Source organism: Cheilinus undulatus, linkage group 10, assembly GCF_018320785.1.
Source record: "Cheilinus undulatus linkage group 10, ASM1832078v1, whole genome shotgun sequence".
Taxonomy (NCBI): domain Eukaryota; kingdom Metazoa; phylum Chordata; class Actinopteri; order Labriformes; family Labridae; genus Cheilinus; species Cheilinus undulatus.
The window spans coordinates 30,620,027-30,646,343 of record NC_054874.1 but is presented as its reverse complement, the minus strand read 5'-3'; the positions used below and the strand labels follow the sequence as shown (position 1 = coordinate 30,646,343).

The window sequence follows — 26,317 nt, the reverse complement described above, 5'->3', positions numbered from 1 at the left end:
ATCATCAATAAATCACAACTGGGGAGGTCTTATTCTCTGGGTTTCTCAGGGGCCCAGTCAAATCTGTGGGCAGCCCTGGACTTGGAGATGAGGTGCACAGGCGTGATTAAAGTCAGGCTGGAACTTTTGGGCCAGATCAAACCTCTACCATACACTTCATTGTATCTTTTATATATTTCTCCTTAGATGAACTGACTGATCTCCATCCAGCTAAGGCAAGGTAACATCATTTTCACTATTTGTTGTGTTTTATTGGTCTGGCTTGTCCATATCAGTATTGGACCTTGACTAAAAATGAGCCTTAATCCCAAAAAAGACAGGCTTTAAGTACATAGTTCCATAGTTCACTTTTTTTCCTCTAAACTAGAGGAAAAAAAGTGTTGAGAGTTTGATGCTAGAAAAAAGTAGCAAACTGTAAGTGATCAATGTATTTCCATTTTAATTGCACTAGTTATGGAAAACGACCCAGTATCAGCCAGTTCTCCAGTCAAGCTATCAGAATGGGTGTCAGGAGGGAAAACAGTGTTACATAAGAACTGCTTAGCTTCCATGCTATGAATTGTGACTATTGTGCCGTAGAACTTCACCTACCATGTAATCGCTATATGCTAAGTGTCCCCTAATGTGGTACTAAATAATGCAGGTATTCAGGCACAGTTCCACTTCAGGTTCCAGTTAACAACACACTATTCCCAACAAAACACACACCTCCATTTCTCACCATACTTCCTACATGATAAACACACACACAGATACACAAATAAGTGAAGGCAGTTTGCCTCACCACATCTATTATCTGCAGCAGTGTGAGACCCAGCTCCACAAGTATGGCGGCTGAGTCGTTGACCACGGGCCTCTCAAGTCTGTTGTAGTTAGTCATCAGTTCCTTGTACAGCTTCCTCTGGTATTCTCCCTGCAGGGATCCTGGAAAAACAACAGAAACAAGAGATTTCTGGTAAACAAGCATCTGCATTAAAGAATATTTAAACTTAAGAAACGACAAAGGAGGATCTAGGCCAGTACGTTGTCATGGTTTCAATTAACATAGGAAGTGGATCTTCAGTGTAATTTTGTAATGTGACCAGTGAGCTGCATTTAACATATGAAAGTGCCCCCCTCCAGTCACTATTACTCAAGTCTGAGGGTCACTCAGGGATTGCAGTCACATTGTCTACATTTAAACCATAAATCTTGTCTTGAATTGATGCGGTTCCAGAGCAGGATTTGTTTAAAAATAGTATCACTGTTTTGGCTTTGGTTCTCCTTCACTTGCAAATTGTACTCTGGAACACATTCTTGTGTACTGAGGCTGAATTTTAATCCAAAAAGTAGCTTTAATGGAATTCATAACCTTTTCCCCTTCCCTTTCTGGCACCAAGCTGCAGGCTGATTACATTTTACCTGCTGGAGATTCAAACATGCCGTAAACAATAACTATTCAGTTTGTGTACGATAGAGTCAAAATGTCCCTGATTCTAACACAACAACATGCAAATAGTTTTTCTACTAACAATGTATAAGAGGGAGGTCTGTTGTTTAGCTGAAAGTTTGTATGAATAATTCATAAATGAACACATGTGCTGACTTCTGCATTTACATCCACACACACACAAAGCCCACACACAGAGTGGCAGGAGTCTGAGCTGGCATTATTTAAGACCCCGGATGATTAAAATGATGCGTTTGTTGGCGCGGCTCTCATCACCATTATTGATTCTCTGCTTCACCTTCCACACCTATTTAGCACTCCATGCTCGTCCCAAAAATAAAGGATGACAGACACATAAACACTGCTGCAGCAACACCCCAAAAAATGGTGAAACAATGAGTGACTGCTGGAGCTGCAATAACAAAGTGATCAAATGAAATGGTCAATATATAATGTAAACTGGAAATATACAACTGCACTGAACCAACCAACCTTTCCTTGTAACATATCTGAAATTACAAACATAAAAATGTCCTTTTACACAGATAAACAGCTTGTAATCTAAATCTTACTGTAATGGCTGCGTGTCAGAGTTCCACTTTTTTGTTCCTGCTATTCCACAGTATTAAACATTTAAATTCTTATCAATTATCGGACATTTATAAGTTGATTCAGAATCTTCCACCTCCACAACACGAAGCATCTAAGAATCAATGTTTTTTTTTACCTGATATTGTTTCAAATATCCATTGCATGGGATATATTTCCCATTCACCTGGAGAACCTCCCATACAAAGCATTTGGGAAGGGCAGGACTTTTCAAAGTATTCTAGCAGGGGATTAGACAAATGTCTTGTCTGTCACATCCATTACAGGCCAATCAGAGCAAAAGCAGAGGTTGGAAAAGTACACAACTACTAATCAAAATTTACTTGTAGTATGTACTTAAGTACAGTCTGGCATTTGTCTGGCATCAACACTGACTTTCATAGGCTGAATCTCAAACTCCTCCCTAAACCCTGAGCCCTTATTGACTTAACTGACTGCACCTGGAAAGTTAATAAGTGCATGAGGCTGCAAGGGCTTGAAGTGGTAGAAACAGAAATAGGACAGCCCTTTGTTTTTTTTGTTGACAGCCAGCATCTTGCAGTGCTTAAAACAAAGATTAAAAACAATCTTGCTTCACCTACAGACCTATTTTCTCAGTGGCTGAAGGCTGTTTTGTATAAAACAACTTACAGGAAAAATACTTCCTTTTTTGCAATGTCCACCCCTTTATGCACCTTCCATGTATTTTGTTTACAGTTTCGCTCTTTTCACTTCACTTTTATAGGGGTTGCTAGTGGGCATTCCTGGGAATACCTGTCATATGTCACCATGCAATGAACTATGGATAATTCCCTCACGCTAAGTCTGCAGATATGCCCACTTACAGAAAGGGTCCATGAAGGGTTATACACCAGATTTAATGGTAATTAGAGGGGGTATACTTAACTGATTAATCACTTATTAAATTAATGAATCATTACTACCTAAGTCAGTAGTATGAAAATAAAACAGAAGTTTTGATGCAGCAGAATGAGAACAAAGATAAAACTAGCAACAAATTTGCAACACCCACATACTAGTTAATGTACTGCAAACATTTACACCAGATAATACACACGAGGAACAGGAAATATGAATCCAATCTCTATCAGTGTCTGAACACAACCAGTCAATGATATAAAATTTGTTTAAAGAACGACAGACATACAGCTGACAACCCAGTAAAAAGCGAAAAAGAAGACGAAAGCCAGACCGCCTGACAACCATGTGTGGATAAGAAATATGAAGAGTTTTAGAAAGAAAGTGTAACACTGTGTAAAGCAGTGAGAAATGGAGGAGTGTGCCTTTGGCTTAGTGCGGTGTTGATTGGCCCATTAAAGCTGTAATGAGGAGAGTTATGGTGGGACTGAACTCAGCCTGAGGTTGAAGACAGATGAGCTACGAGGAGCTGCTCAGCACAGCAGAATCTTTTTGATGGTTCATAAGGAGTCACACTAACTGAAAAATACATCAGACTGTATCCCCCTCTACACACAGAGACATCTTTGAAACCTAGGATCTTATGTTGGGGATAAATTGATGGATTCATGGCTTTACAGATGTATTTTTGTCCTTCATTTTTCTTCTTCCTCCAGTGGCTGTCATAGCCACAGCAAAGGAAAAAAAAAAAACAGTCTCAATAAATCAATACACTGCCTCATGAGTTTATAAATCTGCCCATCTATGCAAAGAGAAATCACATAAACATGTGCACTCAAATCTAACTACAGGCTCATCTACAGCTGTATCCTGTAGACCTCCCTCCTGCATTTTATTACAGTGAATCGTCAACCGAGGTCCAAACAGACAAAATCAAACTAATGAAGCCAGTGAAGAAGAATTGAAAGCTCATTCTCCATAGCTGCTCGTCTCATAAAACCGTGTTTGGAAGGGATTAAATAATCAAATGAAATAAACCTCTGCGCCAGCTTTAATTCGCAGGCATACGTGCGGAGCACACACCAGGGATGATGGGGTGCGTCTGTTAGTGTGTCTTCAACCTTTTCACTAATGAAGCCGATATGAGAGGCTTGCAGGAAGATATCATTTTCCAATCACAATGAGAGATCTCATCAAACAAACCAGCAGAGGAAAGATTTGGGAGGGGGGTTTGCCATAAGTCAATCACACTTTTCTCTCAGTGTTTTCCATTTTTCACGTATTTTGTTAGAGATGATGATTAGAGATGATGGATGAGGTGTTCCTCAAAGATGGATGCACAAAAGCAAATGCAATGTCAAGAAGAATCTTAAGGACTTGTAAACTTTTATGATTTAAACAAATACAATTTATTTTAGATTAAGACAAATAACATGGCACAGTTTAACCATTCATATTAAAACAAATGTTTGTAAGGATACAACTTCAGAAAAGTACATGCTGCACCAACAGTAAGATTTTAGACTGCCAGCTCAGGGGGAACAGTTTGCACAATGAAAAAATAATGGGCAATGAATATTTCAAAAATACCCCTTTAATGATGCATGTAACCTTTGACCTGCTGACATTTTTTATACTTGAATAAATCACTATCTTTGGAGTTCATTAGATTGCCATTTAACTGCAATTAGGTTTGACCTTTTAGTGTTGCACACTCACAGTCACATACAAACTTCACCACTATTAAGGAGTTCAGGTAAGTGTATCAATCATATGTGACTGGTCTGTTTCACTCATTAATGTCTTTATCAAGGGGATAATTTGGTATTTTTCAAGTAAGGTCACATGATATATTTGGGGAGAGCAGTGGCATTAGCCTCCGCTGATTTCAGTGTGTGATGTCCCTTTAAGAAGACTTGCTGCTTGTACAGAGATGCTAGGCTGTAAAGCGTAGCAGATGGGTACACTATCTCTGCATGATTTAGATAAAAATTGGCCACAAAAACAAAGCTGGCAGAATTGTTTCTTTTATTGAAAACTTTTGAAGTGTTTCATTTTTCACCCATGAAGCCTCTGTGTTGGGCACTGTTTTGCGATGTAAGCTTCGGTTCCCTGCTACATGTTCTTCCACCTTAGCATATCTGATGAGCTGTTTGGATCTGCGTGCTTCAAAGGAGACACTAACAACAAGCTAAACTGAATCAAAACTAAAATGATTTATGACTTGAATCGGAGTGCACAGAGAAGCAACTTCTACAGATGAAGATTCAGTGAAAAAGAAGGAGGAGAGAATCTTTAGTGGTGACTGGTTAGCAGGAGAGATCCCGAGTTACCTGCTGGTGTAGGTGTGTAAACTGTGAGCCCATGCCCTCATACACAGAGAGCTATTGTTGTGACGTGTGGGTTTTCACAACACTTCTTCAGGACATTTCTGATGGAGGATAGTGGCTCACAAATGCCTGCAACCTGCATCACTCCCCACCTGGAGTTCCCTGCGTTACTGAACACTGGTGTTTTACCCACCTTCTTCAACTTTCTGAGGATAAACAGACTCTGACCAGAAAAGCTGAATGAAAATTTACCATTTAAGTGAGTAAGACTATAACTAGACAAGCTACATTTGGCATGATATCTTTACCTTATGAAAACAATGTTAGTTATTGGGAAAGTGAGCTGGAATAACTAGAAAAACTGCTCAGATACACTACATGGAGAAACAAATGCTAGGGATGCTATTACTGCTAAAATTAGCCACACATGGCAAACAAATTTGACATTCTTACGTAAAGACACTCTAATCCTATGTTAAATTGCTTTAAATGCTGCTCGGTGTCGGTGGATTTCTGAGTTTGTCTCTCTGAAAGACTCATCAACTAGTCTGACTTTAAATGTGTACTAAATGGTCAGTGAAATAAATCTCCAGGGAAAGCCTACCACTGTGCCTGTCTAAGACTCAAATAAGCTGTTAAAGTAGATCAATATTCAATAATCAGTTGTCACTGACACCATGGTCATTACAGCAAAATGTCAGGGTCAGCATATTATTTGGTTCTTTGAGAAGGTCACAGGTAAACTGGGTTGTCTAAATGATTAATTTGCATACTGACAACACAACAGATATTTATTATTTATCGGCACTCTGAAACACTGAACAAACCCTCCACAAGAACTCCCATAAGAAGCACAGTGAATAATAAAAAATTTTTAAAAAGCCACCACAACAAAAAATGTTTCTTTTCTTTATTTCTTAAAAGGATATCTCGTAACTTTGAGGCTAGGTCGCACGAGATACTTAGCGATAGTAGTGGCATTAGCCGCCAGAGAAGGGTGCAGTTGCTACATGTGATTTAGTGAGTTTTAGGCAAAGAACTATAGTGGAGACTGGTAAGTCGAAGAGATCCCATTACCTGGTAGTGTAGATGTGGAAACTGTGAGCCCATGCCCACTGAGCTAATGTTGTCAGTAGTGGTGTAAAGATAATCCGGTATGGATCGGTTAACCGATCTTGACATCAGCAGCCCGAGTGCATCGGTCCATGGAGCCCTGGATCGGTAAAAATGACAAACCGGTCTTTGGACCTGATCTGCATCTGTAATTTTGCACGACCCTTGGTGACCTTTTAACTTTAAATGACAGTTCTGTTTGGCATAAGTGCTAGCTAGGTAGCTGGATGTGTTTCACCATTCGTTGCTTAAACGTCTTTTAGTTACAGTTCTGCACCTCAGGAAAAAGTCAAGTGGACTTTACATGAAGGAAGGATAACTTTCGAAATGTCTGCCCATCTGTACCCTTTAAGAACTATGGCAGCTCATAGATCTCTCCTGTTGAGATGGTGGAACTAAAGTTTAGCTAAGATGCTAAAACAGACCCGAACATAAACACTTTTCTGAGTTAAAACTCGGAGAAGTCTTCAGTTATCACCGTTATAACAGCCCCTTTATTCACGAGGTTTACAACCATAACGTGTTGTTGGGAGTGATTGATTTGGTGACATAATCAATACATCTGAGCTCACTGATATGATATTAAACAGACAGGACTTCACTCTTCTATTAATTCAAGAATGAATACAATCAAGAATGGTCAAATACACAGAGAAAGGAAATAACAATGTTTTTGCGACATGTAGACTCAATACTCACATTAAGAGAAATTATGAAAGGAAAAAAAGTATAATATATACTAGCAGACACACAGAGCTCTGACTATCCAAATCTCCTTGTGACTTTAAATTCCTTTTAATTTGTGCTTCTTGGGAAAATTTGATATTTAGTTTGTACTGTTATTGGGATTAATAATGCTAAGTAAGTTACAAGTACAGAAGGACGAACATGTACAGGTAAAAACTCATCTTAACATTTATCTCCCAATTTAATATCAAAGTAAGACACCTGGGTTTGATGAAAACTTTCTTAAACAAGATCAAATAAACTTAGGTTATTATGAAATTATCTTGTTTTCCCCGTTTTTGCTAATTTTTGTTGAAGCAAAAAGTTATTTTGACTCTACAATCAGATTGTACAGGATTGAAATCGGACCGAACCGAATTGAATTGGATCGGACCAAATCGTTCTGTATTTTAATGAATCGTATCGTATCGAATCGTAGTCTGTGAATCGAGATTTGAATCGAATTGTCTTGGTAGGAGAGATCCACACCCCTAGTTGTCAGGAGTGGGAACTCACAGCACTTCTTCAGGACATTTCTGGTCAGTACATTCTGAAAACAATGTGACTGCTGTTGAAGAGGAAAACAAAGCTGGAATTAAGGCTGAAATTCCTCTTGTAATTCCAAGGACAGGACTCAAAAAATTCCGTGTGATATTGACAGGCACTCATTCTGCATTTTTTACATATCCAGTGGCCGTGGCATTATGGCAGATACGCTACTATGCCATCGTTGTGCAGTGTCATAATAAAAGGTATAAATAAAGATTTAAAAATTCTATGGAGGGTTAAGAGACTGCACAGGTGAAAGTACACAGATCTCAGAGTTTATGTGCCACATGTGCAGCCCGCAAGATCTGCTTTTATTCAGATCGTGCAGACTGTAGGATTTATTCAAAATTCAGGGAAAATTCAGCCTAAAAAGCTCTCGGCATCCTGAAGCAATAATTAAGACGGTATTTGATAATAAGATACCTGTCAGATAGAAACATGTTATTGCCACAGTGACTGAGACAGACAGACCAAAGAGGTCAGAGTTCATCATCATACATTCAGAATTCAGCAGGTCACAGAAGCAGCTTTACTCAATAAAATGTGTTCTTCAGGACAGCGTATGGTCTTGATGGTCATATTTTTATAGTGCATGAACTCACAAACCCCAAAATATGGCTGCAAAAATCAAAAGAACACCTTTTGAAAAATATATAATCCTGTAGTATAAAAAACTGCTTTCAGCCATCATTAGACTACTGTGTGAATGATGGAGATTCATTTTTTGCTAGAATGTGAAATATTACACCCACCCATGAAGTAGAGGATGCTAAAATGATTAAAGACCCCGTAAAGTGAAAACAGATCTGTATTTAGGTTTGTCATATGACAGGTCACTGTGTCATGAACCTCCAGGTAAAATTTTAGTCAAATAAAATCTCTCTAAGTTTAAAAAAATTAAACTTCAAAATCATAAAAAATGAGGCAGTAAATTCTGCTCCAGGATGGTGTGGGTGTGTCTGTTGAATGAGCTGAAACCATGCCCACTCATGAGAAACACGATCCTCTCAAATTAAAAAAATGCTACAGTCTGAACTGAGGAAAGCACTCATGCCATTAGCCTGCCTTTTGACCTTCTGTTGACACTAGAAGAAGAGATAAAGTCCGTATTCTCGCTCAGATCTCTGTTTTGATACTTTAAATGATCCATAGACCACTGTGGCTGATAGATTTGGCAAATTTACCTCACAATGAAAAGAAAAACAGCATTTAATGACTTAACTTTCAATAAAGGTAGTGGCAGCTAACAACAGACTTTACTGAGATGATCTGATCTGTGATTTTATAGACCAATCCTACGGCTGATTTGTGGGCGCTGCCATCTTGAGCTGCCGCCATTACTGCGGTGGAACTGCGGTGTCCACTACCATCTGCTGGCTGTGACAGAGGCAGAGATGTTTGTAATAAAAACCTTACAGAACCACAAGAGTACTGTAATCAGATTAAGGATATTACTCATGTCTAATGTCTATTTAAAAAATAATGTAAAATAATGTGAAATTTGGTCCAGAGTTTACACTAGACTTTCGTAACTGACCAACCTCCAGAATTCATTTATATACCACTATCAGGCGTAACCAGCATTTAACAGCAACAAAACAGACAAAAACACAAACACTGATCCAGTATCATGTCTCACAAGAGCAGAGCATGTGAGCGGAGAGGAGCGGAAGGATTTTGGCCAGAGCGCGGAGCGGTTTTCTCAAAAAAGGTGGACCGGCACCTTATCTTGCGCTCTATCCCGCTCCAATTTCGCTCCGGTACCGCTCACACCATGCGTCTGAAGCATGTCTCACCCAGAATGCATCTGCAAGAATTTGTATCCGTGAAGCATCCTGTGTTGGTTTCACTGCTCCTGCAGAGAGACAGCGACATCCAGCACGTCAGACTGGGCTTTCCGCCGGAATAATCCGAGAGACTTGAGATGCCTGCAAAGTGTTGATATACTAATATTAACACCATCGTAATTTTTTAAAAATATCAGTATTTCCCATTGTCTGAAACCGAGAAGATGGTAATGGTAATGCACTTCCGTGTTTTCATTGAGTGAGCGGTGAGTGATTGGAGTGGAGCGGGTAGAAACTTGAGTGAGCAGTGGAGCGATAATGAGCGGAGCGGCGTGAATCCCCTCTGAGCGGACGAGCGGGCGCAAAGAACAGCTCTGTGAGTGAGGAGCGGGAAATCTCATCGCTCCACTCCGCTCACATGCTCTGCACAAGAGCAAGGCTGGAGCCACATATTTCTGTACAAAATTTGACCTGAGTTCAAGACAAAAAAACCAAACCCAACCTTAGCCTGAGCTGATGATCCTTTTATTACAGCCCGTCTTTTAACACAGATTTTACATGACCGGAACTTAAAAATGACTGATAAAAGTCATAATTCCATCTATTTGCTTGTAAGTTGAATAGAAAAGATCATAAAGTATGGTGAGCTGCTTCTTATTTGCCTTTTGTTGCATTTCACACATAAAACAACCAGTAGCTTCAGTAAACTCCCAGTAAGCCCATATCTTATTAGCTAGCATTAGCAGCTCACAGCCACATATCCTCCACACAAAACACCAAAAAAAAGAAAAAAAAAATCTGCATTTTAAATGAACTATGTTGCTCACCGATTGACATTTTTCGCCCTCATAAGCTGATGAATTCAGCTGCAAGGTTGCTGTTCACCTTAAACTTTAACATCCAGCCATCATGCTTTAATCTAAGTAGCATCGCTGTGGAAAGAAAAATAGGTCCTCTGGTTCAGTAATAGTTAAGTGTTATCCTACGCTTGTTGATAGTTAAGTGCTGTCCTTTTGTCGTTAATCCCTCCATCAACTGAAGTTAAGTCTTCACTGCTGTGAGCCTGGATAGCACTGCTGCTACTTCCTTTTTATCTCATGAATATTCAATTAGCCATGTGCTGCTTTCGTAGATCAATAACTCTCTCCTCTGCCAGTCCGGGAATCTGTGTAGTCCATAAGGTGTCATACAGGGACACTCCTCCTGAAGTAAAGGCTTGTGCTCAAAACACTCACTTTTTTTCAAAAGTTGTAGTTTTCCACTGCTGTTATGGCAGCCTAAAACTACACGTTCTCCCAGATCGCCCTGGCATGTTTTTTTATAGTGATAAAACAAAAATACTTCGGTTTATGTTGATTTTTCGGACTGCTTTCATGTAAAGGTATGCTAGTTAAGGGGCTTTCCACCGCAGTAATGGTGGCTCGTCAACTTCCATTTTTTTCTCAGGATTCGTCTATATTGTAGTGTTAGAGGGGCGGGGTCATTCCCATTATAAGAAGTAAAGTATTAGCACCCACATTTCCTGGGAGAGGATCCCTGAACCTCAATTATGCCATCATCTTATGTTATTATTTATCTTCCTTTTAACTTTTACATTAAAAATGTAAATTGCCATCAGAGCTTAATTGCACTTTATAAAATATATTTTCTTTAGAGAACCTGTTAATCCTGTTTTTTGAAATATAGAAGCAGTTAATTTAAGTAAGAAGTGATTGATTAAAAAATGCAATATTTATTATTAGATTACTTGATCAATAGACAGAAGAATTGATAGAGTACTCGATTACAAAAAGAACCAATTACTGCAGCCCTAGCTGGAATAACTAGTTTTAGTTTAGTTAGTTGTTGTTTCCTCTGATGAAGTCTGCGGACCCAAACAGCTAATCACATATTCTGAGGCATAAGAGCATGTTTACAGTGGTTGAAGCTTGCATTGCAAAATAGTGCCAAACACAGAGGCTTTCTGGGTGAAAAATAAAAGACTTCAAAAATGTTCGTCAAGGCAGCAATTGATCCAACATTGTTTTGTTGGCCCATTTTTACCTTAAAGTCACCAAATTACACAGAACAACCGCACTGTAGTGCTGTCTGGAGGCTAATACCACTATTGCCAAGTACCTTCAACCACCCAACTTCAAAAATACAGAAATATACAATGGATTTTTCCACGGATACTTTCTAATAACAAAATCCAAAGAAGAAACTGGAGCATATGAGTCACCTTTAAGCACTTTGACCAGTTGCAGAGGACTAATGTTTATACCTGCACTCTTCATCAGAGTCAGACACACTTGACTCATTATATCATCACTCAGGGTAGAAGTATAATAAATGTTCCACAGGATCTGCATATTCTCTTAAGGTTGTTTATTCTACATATGGACAGCCTATAGAAACAGGTATGTTTGTTTTAGTTGTGTCTGTTTGTGTTAAATGTTGTATACACTAATATCGAGATATTAAAGAGCTCAATGATATAGTACCCTGAGGTTGGCCCTCAGTTCCACTATTTCTGCATATTGAATTAGTTTCAGTTTAATAAGCAGAGCCAGACTGCTTCTGGGCACCGCAGGGACCCTGTGGGCAGCAGCACCCTACGGGACCATTTATTTCAGCTCGGCAGGACCCCACAAAATAGGAATGCATTTCAAATATTCAGAAAGACTCAACTGAGACCGAGACAATTTCCTCGTTCATTGGAAGAATCCTGAAAAGGAAAGCTTTTGTGTAGATTATTGTAAATGAGAATCAAGAGGAAATGAAAAATATGAGACAAGAAAAGATGTAAATTTGGAGCGTGTATCTTCACGCATTATGCTCTGTGCCTGATGGTGGTGAGGCAACAAAGCAGGGTCCAAGAATATGTCACCCTGCTTTAAATCACTTCACACTTGGAGAAGCTCCAGCCTCTGAGGTAAAGGTTGAGAGCCATTCAAATACTACAGACATAAAAATATTGAGTTTTTTTTTATCTGAATGGTATCGTCTGTTTCCGATAGGATTAAAAGAAATCCATTAAGAATTGACAATACAGCACAGGGGCAGGCTAGAAAATTAAAACTGACAACAACGGCCATTACAACAGCAGAACACACCAGTTGGAGTCATGAATCTGTTAGAATAAAAGATAAGGAGGATTCTGCTTAGCATCAGCTGAAAGGAAACATTTCCATACTGATGTGTTTGCAAGGCGAGAAGGGAAATCAAATTGCAGACATGGGGCACCTCTGTGTGAACGTGAAAGATGAGAAGAAAAGAGGAAGACAGCTTTTTGGTCCTAGACTGTAGTATATGCAGGGCTTGTATGCTGAAGAGAAACTCATCTGAGGTTACCCAGATGGAGAATCGAGTTAATCAAATTCATTCTTATCCATCTTAAGGCCAGTTTTGTACCTTTTTAAGACCCTTCCACTGCAGTCTTCAAGGTCTTCATCAAATAATGGAAGCTCCAAGGAGCACTACCTTAAGCGAGTGGATATTAAATAAAAGCTTTTTGTAAAACTGCTCTTTCCAAGGCCAGGAAACCATTTTCAAGCATCAGTTGTCTCTGAGGTGAACATTGAACTTCAGTGTTTTCTATTAATTCAATATCTCATGGGTCATTATCTTTCTTAGTAATCTAACTGATGGTCCACAGATAGAAACTCCTTTACTGCTGCATCCTTTGAACAAATACACACACTAGATATGCACAAGATTGGATTTTTACTGATATCTGATATGCTGATATTTCCAATCTCATTTCGGCTGATATCGATACAATACCGATATAAACACACCGTTTTTGAGTGCTACAAACAGCACTGTTCCAACATAGAGCAAAAAAACATAACCCCCTTTGGCGCTCAGTAAGTCTGCAAAGCAGATGGCTGGGCCAGAATCCATGTCTGTCATCAGGCAAATCCATCTGGCAAAGTCTGAAATGTTTGTGCCCTGTCTGAGAACAGATTAGACCAATCAGCGTCATTTAAGGAGAATGAGGTAGTAGCTACGGGACTGGTGAAATGATTAGCTCAGATGTAGCTACAGCATAGCAACAGTTTTATTAGAACTGGACCACATTTCTTTATTTAAAAAAAGCAGAGTAACACCGAAAGCTTTATATGCTGGAAAATATGTTTTCATTCATCTCCCGACCTACTTCATCATGGGTTTCAGAGAGTTACAGTCGGCGTTTAGTTGTACTGTTTACACAATGCCAGTAACTACAGTGGCTGCTGGTGAAGCCATTAGCTTGGATGTAGCCACAGCGGCAGTTTTATCCCAACTGGTCCACATGTCTTTATCAAAATGAGTGCAATAAGTCCAAAAAATGCACTGAAAACTTTCCACTCTTCTCCTGACCTGCTTCAGCATGAGTTTGCAAAATTTGCATGCCATGCATAGTTGTGTTAAAGAGAAGAATAAAGAAATATAGATATAAGTGACAAGCTTTTGAAATTTAAAGTTTGTAGGCACATTAATTGCATAAAAAAACCAGCCTATTCACCCCAAAACAATCTATGGATTAGTTGACTAATTGAGGGAAATATTCAATACATTAATGGAGAGTAAAATATTTGATAGGGACAGCCCTAGTTATAACCTACATTCATTCAGGAACACTCATCACACATTTAACAAAACAGCATTCTTTGATTTTCCAGTGAGCACATTGATAGAAAGCCCCATATGGACAGATACATCTATGACAATGTGTATTGAAAACAATAAAATTATTTCAGAGGAAATTAATCCATAGTAGCATGAATCTGAATATGAGGGTGCAACAAGCCTTATGCTATAAAGGAGGCAGCTGGGGTGGAGGAGGTTAAGCTTTACCAGCAGCAGCAGCAGCGTGGTGCGCCAGCATTAATGCAAGTAGGGATTAGTGAGAAGTATGTCATATATAAAGGGACTGCTGTGTTGAGAGAAAGAGCTGTGATTGGCTGAGGGATCTGGGGGGACGATAATTGGTATCAGCTGGCTATCAGCTGATTGTGGCTGGGGGAATAAATTCCATGAAGTAACATCAAAATTCATCAATGTTCGACAGAATGAACTAGGGTAGAGCAATTGAAAAAATATCTTATTGCAATTATTTTTGCTAATATTGCAAATTTGTAATTAACTGCTTTATTGAAGAGATTATCATTATATATCACTAGTTAATACATGAGACATGAAAAGGAGGATTTCTGTAAACTTTCTCATAAAAAATGACACTTGAATGTTTGCATAATGTGCATAAAATTTCTGCAGAAAAAAGTCTGTATTAAACTAGTATTTTGATACATTTGTAAAGCAGCACCGTATTTTCATAGTGTCATATTCTATTTTTATACTAAGTATACTGAGTAAATCTCAGAGAATGAGTTATCTTTTGTCTAATCTGCTCTCCCTATTGAGAGAATCATAAATTATTCAGCCCACAAACCAATGATTTTACATGAAGCTATGGCATGGACAGACAGAATTAGTTTATTCAGGAATATGCAGCACTGACTGAGATAGTGGTATATGACAAAGTAATATGCAAATATACAGAAAACTAAATAAAAGGAAATCAGGAGAACATTTCTCTCTTCCATCCTCCCTCACTGCCTCTCAAGCTCTTATCTCAATTCTTTACACCTTCTTTCCATCTCATATGAAAACCAGCTGCAATTTTGCAATAACCCTTTCTGTGAGATCTCCTGGGCATGTTTCATTCTTCTACATTTTGACTGCACCTTTCTCCCTTTATCAGCAGCTTTATCCCTTCACAAGCCTCCCCAAATCTTATGATATCCGCTCTTTTCATACCTCTCCCTGTACGTCTGTCTTTTTACCTCTATTCCTTCTTTCCAATCTCTCTGCCTTGTCCTGAATTTGCATTCACTTTTCCTGCTTTCAGCATTTTTGTTCTTATTTGTACTAAATGAGCACATGCTAAAGCTGATTAGGTGGCGAGGAAAAAACAAAAAAGCTAGAAGAATGTGGTCATGATCTGTGTGTGTCACCAGTAGGGATTGCCTGCAAAGAAAGGGTGGGAATTTTTAAATAGAAAGTCTCTTAAGTTCCTTAAGGTAGACACCAAATTTGAACCATGAAGCCATGAATCGAAGTCTTTTTTCCAGGTAAATGCTCAAGTGCATCTCTATTTTCTGGCTCTCTTTTCGTCACACCCTCCTGCGCACACACGCATTAACATAAACTGAGAAATTTGTCCAGGCAATTCCGTCCCATCTGAATATTTTTTGTGGGTCAATGCGTTCAGATGAGGTTTCAAACACCCATCAGACACAGGCTATCCAAACACCAACTGCCTGAGGGACCCATTTGCACTCTCTCTTTCTTTCTCACACAGAACCAACAGACACACACCCAAAAACCAAACAGGACACTATTTTTGGCAGAGCACTAAATGACCACCTCTTACATCAGGGCGTTTTAGTGCCTCTGATGAGTGCAGCTAAAACCATCCAGACTGAGCTGCTGTAAAACACACACACAGTCACACAGACGTACATTTGGTGATTAGGATGAAAGCATGTGGAGGAATGATCATGGCTTTGTCCCTGAGTCCCACTCTGCCATGGTAATCTCCAAACTTATGCAGATGGGGTCATCTATTATCATGTAAGAGAGGATTTTTATCACAATTATGCTTTTGGGGAATCCAAAAATGATGTCACCAAATGTCTATTACATCTCTCTGTGGAATAAATGATTGAAAATTACTGAGAATATTTAGAGATTAAAAATCAGGCAATTGTAGCTTCAGTGTTCAGCGTCTTTGGTGCACACATAATGAACCCAGCATTAAAAAGTGAGCTACAGAGCATTATCAAAATTTGTGAAGGCTTGATACTGTTCCTCCCCCAGATGTTTTACCCTTTCATAAATGTTTGCATGTTTAATATAATTTGGCTTTCTTGTACATCTGGACACTGCAATTTTACTCCATTCTTTGTTGTAAAACTGCTCAAGCTCTGTGAAGTTGCACAGGGGTCAGGCGTAAACAGCCCTTTTCAAGTCCAGCCATGCATTCTGTTTTGGATTGAGGTCTGGGCTTTGACTCTGCCACTCCAAAGCATTGAGCTTGTTGTCTTTAAACCATGTCTGTGTAGCTTCAGCTGTATGCTTCTGTTCATCATCTTGCTGGAAAATAAATCCTCTCCCATGCTGTAGTTCTCTTGCAGACTGAATAAGATTGTCCTCTAGGATTTTCCTGTATTTTGCTGCCTTCATTTTACCCTTTGTCTTTACAAGCCTTCAAGGACTGGCTGCTGAGAAGCAAGCCCACAGCATGATGCTGGCACCCCCGTGCTTCACACTGGGGATGGTGTGTTTGTGATGAAGTGCTTGGCGTCCACCAAACATAGCATCTTGTCTGATGGCCAAAAGCAGCATTGTGGTCTCATCAGACCAGAGAACTTTGTCCCAATTGACTATGGAATCTCCCACATGCTTTTAGGTGAACTCTAGTCAAGATTTATTCAACAGTGGCTTTCTCTGCCAATCTCCCATAAAGCTTTGACTGCTGAAAACCCAGGCAACAATTGTTGTATGCAGTCCCTCCAATCTCAGCTGCTAAACATTGTAATTCCTTTAGAGTAGTCATAGTGTCTTGGTGGCCTCTCTCACTAGTTCTTGCACAGTATCTAAGTTTGTGAAGACGGCCTAATCTAGGCAGATTTACACATATGTCATATTCCTTCCATTTCTTGATAATGGATTTATCTGAACACTAGGGGATGTTCGGTGGCTTGAAATTTTTTTTGTATCTGTCCCCTGACTTATTCTTTTCAATAACCTCTTCTCTGAGTTGCTTGGGGTGTTCTTTTGTCTTCATGGTGTAATGGTAGGCAGGAATACTGATTAACCATTAGACCTTCCAGACACAGGTGTCTTTATACTACAGTCACTTGAGACACATTCACTGCACTTCGATGATCCTAATTTCACAAATAGTGAGACTACTGGCACCAACTGGCACCAAAATCATCAAGGGGTAAATACTTTTTAAAGGCACTGCAAATCAAAAGATATGCTTCTGGCCCTGACCGGACCTGACCAGGAGGCCATAGGGCTGTCACTTCTTATTTGAAATTTGAACATTCATTCAAACCTGAGGGTGAAAGTTCAAAAAATACACATGCATACGTCAAAATACAACCTCTATCAGTGCATCATGCAGTCTAAAGTAGTTTACCATTCGACCCAGCAGAGGGCGCCCTCAGAGAAACTTGTCCGTTGCATGCCCTCTTGACCTGCATAAATTAAGACTAATGCTATTTTACAATGGAGGGCCTTAGCAAGCGGAGCAACGAGCGGACATTTACAACACCAAAACATCTTAGAAGCACTGTCTGGAAATATTTTGAATTCTACAGGCAGGATTCTGGCAAATTTGAAAACGTGCTACTGTGAGCAGAACAACCATGGATGCTTCTCAATAAAGTGGCTTTTCTTGGACCCCCAGTTAGCTCTGGTTTCCCTAGTCCATCTTTCACCTGAGCGGAGGAATCCCGTCTGTGATAGCTTATCACACAGATAAGTTTGAACATCATGTTGTCATATTCTAAGTTGGTTCGAAGTTGATTTCATAAAAAGGTGACAGCCCTACTAGGCCATGTAAAGCCTGCTAAATTAATTTTAAAATCAAAGCACAAACAGCTCCGGACAATGCTGCTGCCTGTCTTAGCCGGTACACTCTTGAAAATAAAGACTTTTTAGATATAATTTAGATTTTTTTTCTTGGTGAAATAAAGGTAAAATAAAACAAATGAAATTAGTTTTTTTTTACAAAGAATCTCTTCAGACTCTCATATTTTTGCATCAGTTAGCTATGTGCTGCTGCTTAGAAAAAGAATGTTTTTCAATACAAATGTTTCTGTTATATATGCAAGTGTGTCCTTTTAACTTCTGTGTACCATCAGGACTGGCACTTTCAGTCTCACTGTATCCTGTTACAGCATGACAATAAATTCTTTTAACTTAACTTTGTCTTAACTTTTAAACTTAAAACAAACAAATACATACCTCCATTTTTGAATATTAGTGTTAGGTCTTTACTTTGACTTTTTTCCTTCTCTCTGTCTATCACATCAACCATGGATTTTGCTGCTTAACCAGTGTTATAATCAGAAAATCTATGTGCCACAGAACAGATGCTATGCAAGTATTTTTCTACAGCATAACTCATTTCAGCCATGCTTTTTAACAATCTCTCTTGCTCGATAGACTAGGCTGGATTAACATAGGGCCTCTAATGTGGCCAGGGTCCCTGAGGTCCTCAGTGACGTAATGTGAATCCTGATGAATTAACAGCCTGAACACCACCGAGCTGTGGTGACAAAATGTTCAGGAAAATAAGAATACGATTACTGAAGCACTCATGCCCAAACACATAAATTGAACTGATAACTCTTTTGGCATGGCTTAAAATAATTTTACCCCTTTGGGCAAACCTTGCACATCTCATTCTCACAAAACACTCTGATGCACTGATGATGCATAATTGTGACCAAAATTACAAGTGAAGCATGTCACAGCCTACACATGACAACTCAAAACTGAAAACACTTGTTGCAAATAATGTGATGTACCCATGCATAAGGCAGGTCAGACTACACACGTGAGTTGGAAGTTCAAAGATGGTGATGATTTGTGAGGCAGAGGAAGAAAGTAGGAGGAGAGTGCATGTGAGAGGTGCCTGACCACAAGTAGGAAGAAACAGGCCAGGGAGATCAAGATTAATATCAAATATGCTAATTTCCAAGGAAATCTGAGAAGCTGAGTGATTAACTATGCTCTTGTTCATGAAAAGACTAAGGGGAAACAGGACAGAGACACAACCTAGTCTCAGCAGATTCTCTGTGACTACATCAAGAGGTTCATCATTTTTTATGTTTCTGCAATGGTTAATACACCAATATGTAGAAGCTCTTTAACCCAAATGATATTTTTAATGCTAAAATATAATTATTATTGTTATCCATGAATTTTCAAATTTACTGATTTACAAAAAGACTGAAAAAAAAGTAAAGCACATTATTATTTCTTGATTAATATGTCAAATTATAGTTATTTACTTGCATTCCTGAACAGAAAAATGAGTTTTAGTGGTTGAATGTTATGCTTGATTCATTTCTGACTTCTCAGAGAAGCCCAGTGAGCCGGCTCAAACTTGGGTGAATTGAGTTTGAAATTCCTCATTCCTGTTCAAAATGGTAAAACATAGAGAGCTCACTGAAAATGAAATGAGTCTGCATTAAAGCACTTCATGATGCTGGATGGTCTCTGAGACAAACATGACAGGTGGTCTAACAAATTTGTTCAGCACTGTATATTTTTTAACAGCACATTCTCTTATGGTGAAACTGCAAGACAGCCTTGCAGGGATGGAGATGGATGGTTTTGACAGCCATAGTGGCAACAACTGCAAACAAGTATTTTCAACAACTAGCAATGAGTCTTTTACATTGCTTTGGAGGAATTTTTGCCCACTTTCCTTTACAAAATTGTTTTGATTCAGCAACACTTGAGGGTTTTTGGCCTGTTGAGGACTTGAACAGCCTGTTTCAGGTCATTCCACAGTATCTGAACTGGATTTAGGCTTGGACTTTGACTAGGCCACTCCAAAACCTCCTTTTGGATTTTTTTCTTAAGCCATTCAGAGGTGGACTTGTGTGTTTGTTTTGGATTATTGTCCCCGTGATCTTGAGCTTGAGACCATTAACTGATGGCCAGACATTGTCCTTCAGTATTTTCTGGTAGAGAGCAGAATTCATGGTTCAACTATGGCAAGTGGTCTAGGTCCTAAAGCAGCAAAGCAGCCCCAGACCATCACAATGCCACCGCCATGTTTGATTTAATGAAATGCTGAGTTAGCTTTATACCAGATGTAAAGGGAAACTTCCAAAAAGTTTAACTTTTGGCTCATCAGTCCACAGAATATTTTCCCAAAAGTCTTGGGGGACATCAAGACGTATTTTTTTGAGATGTGCCTCTGAGTTCGTTCTGGTCAGCAGCTGTATTTTACTTTGAACATTACCATGGATGCTATTTTTGCCGAATCTCCCTCTTATTACTGGATCATAAACTCTGATCTTAACTGAGTCACTGCAGTCGATGCACTCTTGGAGAAATTTTGGTAGGCCAGACACTCCTGGGAAGGTTTACCACTGTTCTGAGTTTTCTCCATTTGTGGAAAATGGCTCACCACGGTTCATTGAAGTCCCAAAGCCTTAGACATTGCTTTTTAATAACCGGACACGCCAGATGGATCTGGGAAAGCTTCAATAGGAAATGTTTGAGAAAAGGCAGAGGCTTTGAAAAAAACTCAGAGTGTGATTGGGTGATAGATGTGTCTGTCACATCTCTACAGGCCAATCAGAGCAACAAAACACAAAACACATGATGTAGCCGCTATCGAGCTGCGCGTGCGCTACTCAGGGATAACTTGAAACATGGTGACTACAGACATGTAAGTACTCCACTTCTGTGGTTTTTGAAAAGAATACAACTCACTGCTGTTCTTTGTTCTTCTTTTACAAAGAAATGTTGTCAAGTTCTGATAAAACTGGCGCTTTAGCAGCATCCACACTAATCTCTATCGCTATATTTGCACCGGCCTCTTGCTGCTGCTTGTTTACGTCACGACTCTGCTGCATCTGAAAGTACTGCCCCTCATTGCTGATCGGTCCTGTCACTTTCTAACCGGACCAAACGGTTCAGAGGGGACCTTTGCAAGATGAATTCACCAGTGAAAACAAGGGGCGTATCCATCTGCTTTGCAAGGTTAGCTTTTTAAACCTTTCCAGACTAAATATCAGTGACTTTGTTTCTCATCTGTTCCTAAATTACTTTAAATAGCAGCGTGATGTGTTGCTTCTTGAGATCTTTTAGTCTACTTCACTTTGTCAGACAGGTTCTATATAAAGGATTTCTTAATTCAACAGGTCTGGCAGTAATCAGGCCTGGGTTTGGCAACTGAAATCAAAATCAGCTTCACAAAAAATGTGGTTAATCACAGTTAAATCATGATTTCATAAGGGGCATTTTCTTTCTCACATAGGGGTCAGGCTGGTTTATAAGGCTTTTTCCCCATTATAAATGAAATCATCAAATAAAAACTGCTTTTTGTTTTATGATTTGAAACATTTAAGTCTAACAAACATGCAAAAAAGTAAAAAAAAATCAGGAAGGGGCAAATACTTTTACGCAGCACTGTAAACACATAAAAAAAAGCTGTTCTGTTTTCTTTTAAACCTGGGAATCAATAATGTTTTAGCCTATCGATACTGCTATCAAGTCGCTATTAAAAAAAAAAAAAATACTATGGCTGTGCTGAAGAACACTGATGTTAGTTGCTGCTGTATCATTTATGTTACTTGAGAACTGCTAAACATTTCTTTCTGGAGTGATCCCTTACCAATGTTTTCCATTTGTGTTTCTGCTCAGCGGTGTTTAAGTTTTGACTGCTGTTTTTTTGATGAGAAAACAGTGTTTGATTCTGAGCACAGACACTTTTTTTTGATAAGATTTGCCTGAAGAATCAGTAGTTTTGTAAATGCAGTTTAAACTGGACATTGTTTTTAAAGTTTAAAGAAAAGGTTTCAAAGAAAATTTGTGAAAACTGTAACTTAAATGTGACAGCAAGCCACAATGAAAAGACAGAACATAAATACACTCTTGTGAAACATGCATCTGATTTCCTAGAGTAATCTTAAATCACATGCTGGCAAAACATGTATTAACTAGAAAACTTTAAATAGCCAAGTGTAGTTTTCAGTATGAAACATATCCCAGCTCTGGGACAGAGGAATCAACGTTATGAACTTAGAGGGGGGATAGTGCTTACAAAGAAACAGCTGACAGATGCCTGCTCCCTGAGGTTGTGGACAGTCAACACCAGCAGAAATACTACACATCTACAGGCGTTTTGATGCAATTATCTTGTGTTTGAATATATGGAAATACATACAAGAGAAACTAAAAGAGAAAAATGAATAGATCTGCTTATAGATAATCCATCTGTGGTGTGAAAGGATGGGTGTGTCTGTGCAAAGCTCCTGTGATAACTTGTCTAAAGCTGTGCCAACAGTAAAAACTTGTGTCAGTAATCCTTGCTTAAAAGTTAACTTCAGCTGGGATATTTTTCTTACTTTAAAATCAGAAGATAAGGTACATCATGTGTTTACAATGTTGAGATTTCAATGCCAATGCATCAAGCAGAAATCCATCAGGTAAAAATGGTCTGATAGCAATGGCAGCCATAAACCAGTCACTGTGGAATAAAGGCTCACATTATTGTGTCAACAAGTCTGTGCTGAATATATTTCTGGTACTGTCATTCTAAAACCCATACATGGGTGTCCTCCTTAACAGAAGCCATCAATCAACCCTTCAGATAATGGTCTAGACCTTGAAACCAGCCATTAAACTGTCTGATAGAAAAAACAAGAAGAAAGAAACTGGAAAAGAGTCTTTCTAGGTTTAAGTGCATGCATGTTTTTGTATTAAAAAAAGAAACAGTTTTTGTGATCTGAAGTAAGAGACAGTATGATAGGGTAAAATGCAATGTACAAGGTACACTTTTAATCCCTGTTTTTCTAAAATGATGGTGGCATGCGATTCACCAGTGCAACAAATAAACCAGGGTTAAATGCTGATACAGGAGCCATCATAACCCAAAGTGCAGATGTCACCATCAGCACCTGACTTCACAATATTGCATTTTTTCCAGTTTATCCAATATGCAGATATTTAGAGATCCAGTGATGGTGCTGCATGATTTGATAATAATCTGTGATTACCACAAATTTCTGCTAGTAAAAATATCAATACAAACATTCAAATATGTACTTAAGACCTCAAATGTGAGTCCTGAAAACATCCTTTGAAGTTTAAGGAATGAGGAAGAACAAAGGAGAAAACTTCAGTGGGCATAGTTCACCAATATTTACAGCAAACATACATTAGGCCTGGGCAATTAATTGCAAATTAGATTAAATTGCAATTTGGCCTCCTGCAAATTACAAATTGCAGAAGTTGCAATATTTCTTTAACTTGAAATGTGTCCAAATACCAGTTTAATAAATCATTTTTGCAGCAGCAGCAGCATAGATTTTATGCAAATTATGCAAACATTCAAGTGTCATTTTTTTATAATGGTTTAAAAAAAATACTCCTTTTCATGTTTTACGTTTTCTTAAAGAGGGGGTATTATGCCTTTTTTCAAGGCTTTACACCATCTCTCTATACCCACGTAGTAGCTTTACATGGTTTACAGCTCAAAAAACTCCCCATGTTTCTCACACTGGCGTCCTGAAAAACCCTTATTTTAACATCCGTCTGAAATGCTTCATTTTCGCTGCTCTCTCTTTAACCACCCTAGCCACCTTCTTTATAGCTAAAAGCTTGTTGCACCCCCATATTCAGATTCATGATACTATGTATTAATTGCTTCTGAAATAATTTCATTGTTTTCAATGCACATGGTCTTATTTATGGTTTATTTATTGCCTGAATTTATCAAAAAATACATAAGATTGACATAAGAATAATCGCTATTGCAGTATTAGGGGAAAAAAAATGCCATTAGATCATTTTTGCAAATCGTTAAGCCTTAATATACATTGGTTGTTAATAATGGCAGAAATTTTCCTATTATGCTGATACAGATACTCTCCTTCACTGTTTTGGAACAGCAAGCCCAATTTCTTTAATTTTGCTGTAGACTGAAAGCATTTGAGTCAACAGATGAATATGAGACAATCAGTCACATTTAAGCCTGTATTTCCAGGTATTTACACCTGGATCTGATACACAACTACACAGAAGATAGCGTTTTTGTAATGGAGCACTAAATTATTGAAGCAGATAGACTTAAAATAGATTAAAGTGAATTAGACTTAATATTTAGTTGCAAATCCTTTGCTTGCAGTAACTACATCAAGCCTGTGACCCACTGGCACTGACCAAACTTTTGCATTCTTCTTTTGTGATGCTTTTCCAGGCTTTCGATGCCGCCTCTTTCAGTTGTTGTTTGTTTTGGGGGTTACTCTCTTCAGTCTCCTCTTTAGCAGGTATAATACATGCTCTATAGGGTTCAAGTCTGGAGATTGACTTGGCAAGTCTTAAACTTTACTTTTGTTCATGAAGTCTTCTGTGAACAGTAGATGGTGATACCTTCACTCCTGCCCTCTGGAGGTTGTTGCTGATGTCTCTAACAGTTGCTTTAGGGTTTTTCTTTACAGCTCTCATAAAGTTTCTGTCATCAACTGCTGCTTTTTTTCTTGGTCTACTCGTTCAACATCTGTTTCTTACTACACCAGTGGTTTCTTTCTGCTTCAGGACTTTCCAAATGGTTGTACTGGCTATTACCAATGTTTGTGCAGTGGCTCTGATTGGTTTTCCATCTTTTCTCAGCTTCAAATTAGCTTGTTTTTCACCTATAGACAGCTCCATGGTTTTCATGTTGGTTACACCTCTAACTATGAATGCAGTCTCCAAAGGCAAAACCCCAATCTGAAACCAGGATTGTCCCTATCCCGATCGTATGTATCGGATTGGCGCCAATATAAGAAGGTAGTTTTTAACTGATCGGAGATCAGCAATTTGATCCGATCAGCCCAGCTGATCATTTACATCAGCTGTTGCACCAGTAGCAGTAGCAACATTAGTATTCCTGTGTTTAGAATGTCAGCGGTGTGGAAAAACTTCAAACGTGAGAGTGAAAACAGTCCAGTGGCCTCTTGCAGCGTTTAACTCTACATATATGATCCGTCATCTCCAAACTAAACATGCAGCGAAATACAGTGACTTCACTATAGCAACAGGCAGCTTCACTGAAGCAACACACTCTGGACTTTAAGAGGAAAGACAAGTGTCCTCGAGGGAGTGATAAGGCCAAAAAGATAACAGGAAAAGTGGTTAAATTCATTGCTTTGGACAACCAGCCCATCTCCGTGGTGGAGAATTTGGGTTTTTGTCCTCTTCGTGAGCTTTTGGACCCACGCTATGCCCTGCCATCTCAATGTTGCATTACTGACACAGGCTCACCAGAGATGTACAATTAAGTACATGACAGCATACTAGAAAATTTAAAAAGCAACTACACTGCCATTAGCTTTAACAGACATTTGGAGCTGTGATGTTTGCCCCATGTCACTGCTGAGTCTCACTGCACAGTCCTCCACCTTTGAGTTAAAGCGTGCAGTATTACATGATGCACACCAGTTTGGTGGGTCTCACACAGCAGAGCATGTAAAGCAGGCCATGCTGGTTTTCCAAAACAAGAACCTTCACTTTATTGTAAAGTAACAGTGGGTAAAGAAACAAAAGTGAGGGAGGAAAACAGGATGTATCAGCTCTAGTTGCACTTTAGAATTGCACTGTATTAAGAGTACCTTGTATTTGATATTTGGGTTATATTGTAGTGTGAATGTTTTGGTCATGTCTCAGATTAAGCTGCTACACTTTAATAGGGATTTTTTTTTTTTTTGGATCTGTATGATTCATATGTTTTTGATCCCATTCAAGTCAAACTGTTTACTCCACTTTAACGCAGAGATGGGATGTTTTTAATTCATTTTTTGAGTTCAGTTTTTGTTGTGACTAATATAGTCAAGTTAATTACCACTTCTAAGTGGAATTATATTATTATTAATATTATTATTATTATTATTTTATTTCAAATTCATTTATTGAATTAATTTGTTATTGTGACTATTGACTATTGATGGTTCGATCAAAAAAACTCCAGAAGACTCCAAGTGTCCAGAAGAAGTAGACAGCTTGAATCCAGGAAACAGGTGGGTCTGTACTTCACAACTATCACTGTAAGCAGAGAGCTCAACTACACATAGTACTAGAAGAGCCACAAAGTTGTTGACTTTTTTGGTTCCAGTGGAAATCATTACAGACTAAGACAGTGTTAATCTGTC

The 26,317-nt window shown here is 38.8% G+C and overlaps 1 protein-coding gene across 1 annotated transcript in view; it reads right to left on the bottom strand.

The window, feature by feature from the left end:
• The window catches only part of chrna8 (cholinergic receptor, nicotinic, alpha 8), a 73,460-nt gene that overhangs the window by 41,802 nt on the left and 5,341 nt on the right, over nt 1-26,317 (bottom strand). The window contains exon 2 of the mRNA XM_041798184.1: nt 785-924. Within this exon, the coding sequence (XP_041654118.1) occupies nt 785-924 (140 nt within the window). The remainder of the gene's footprint in view (nt 1-784; nt 925-26,317) is intronic.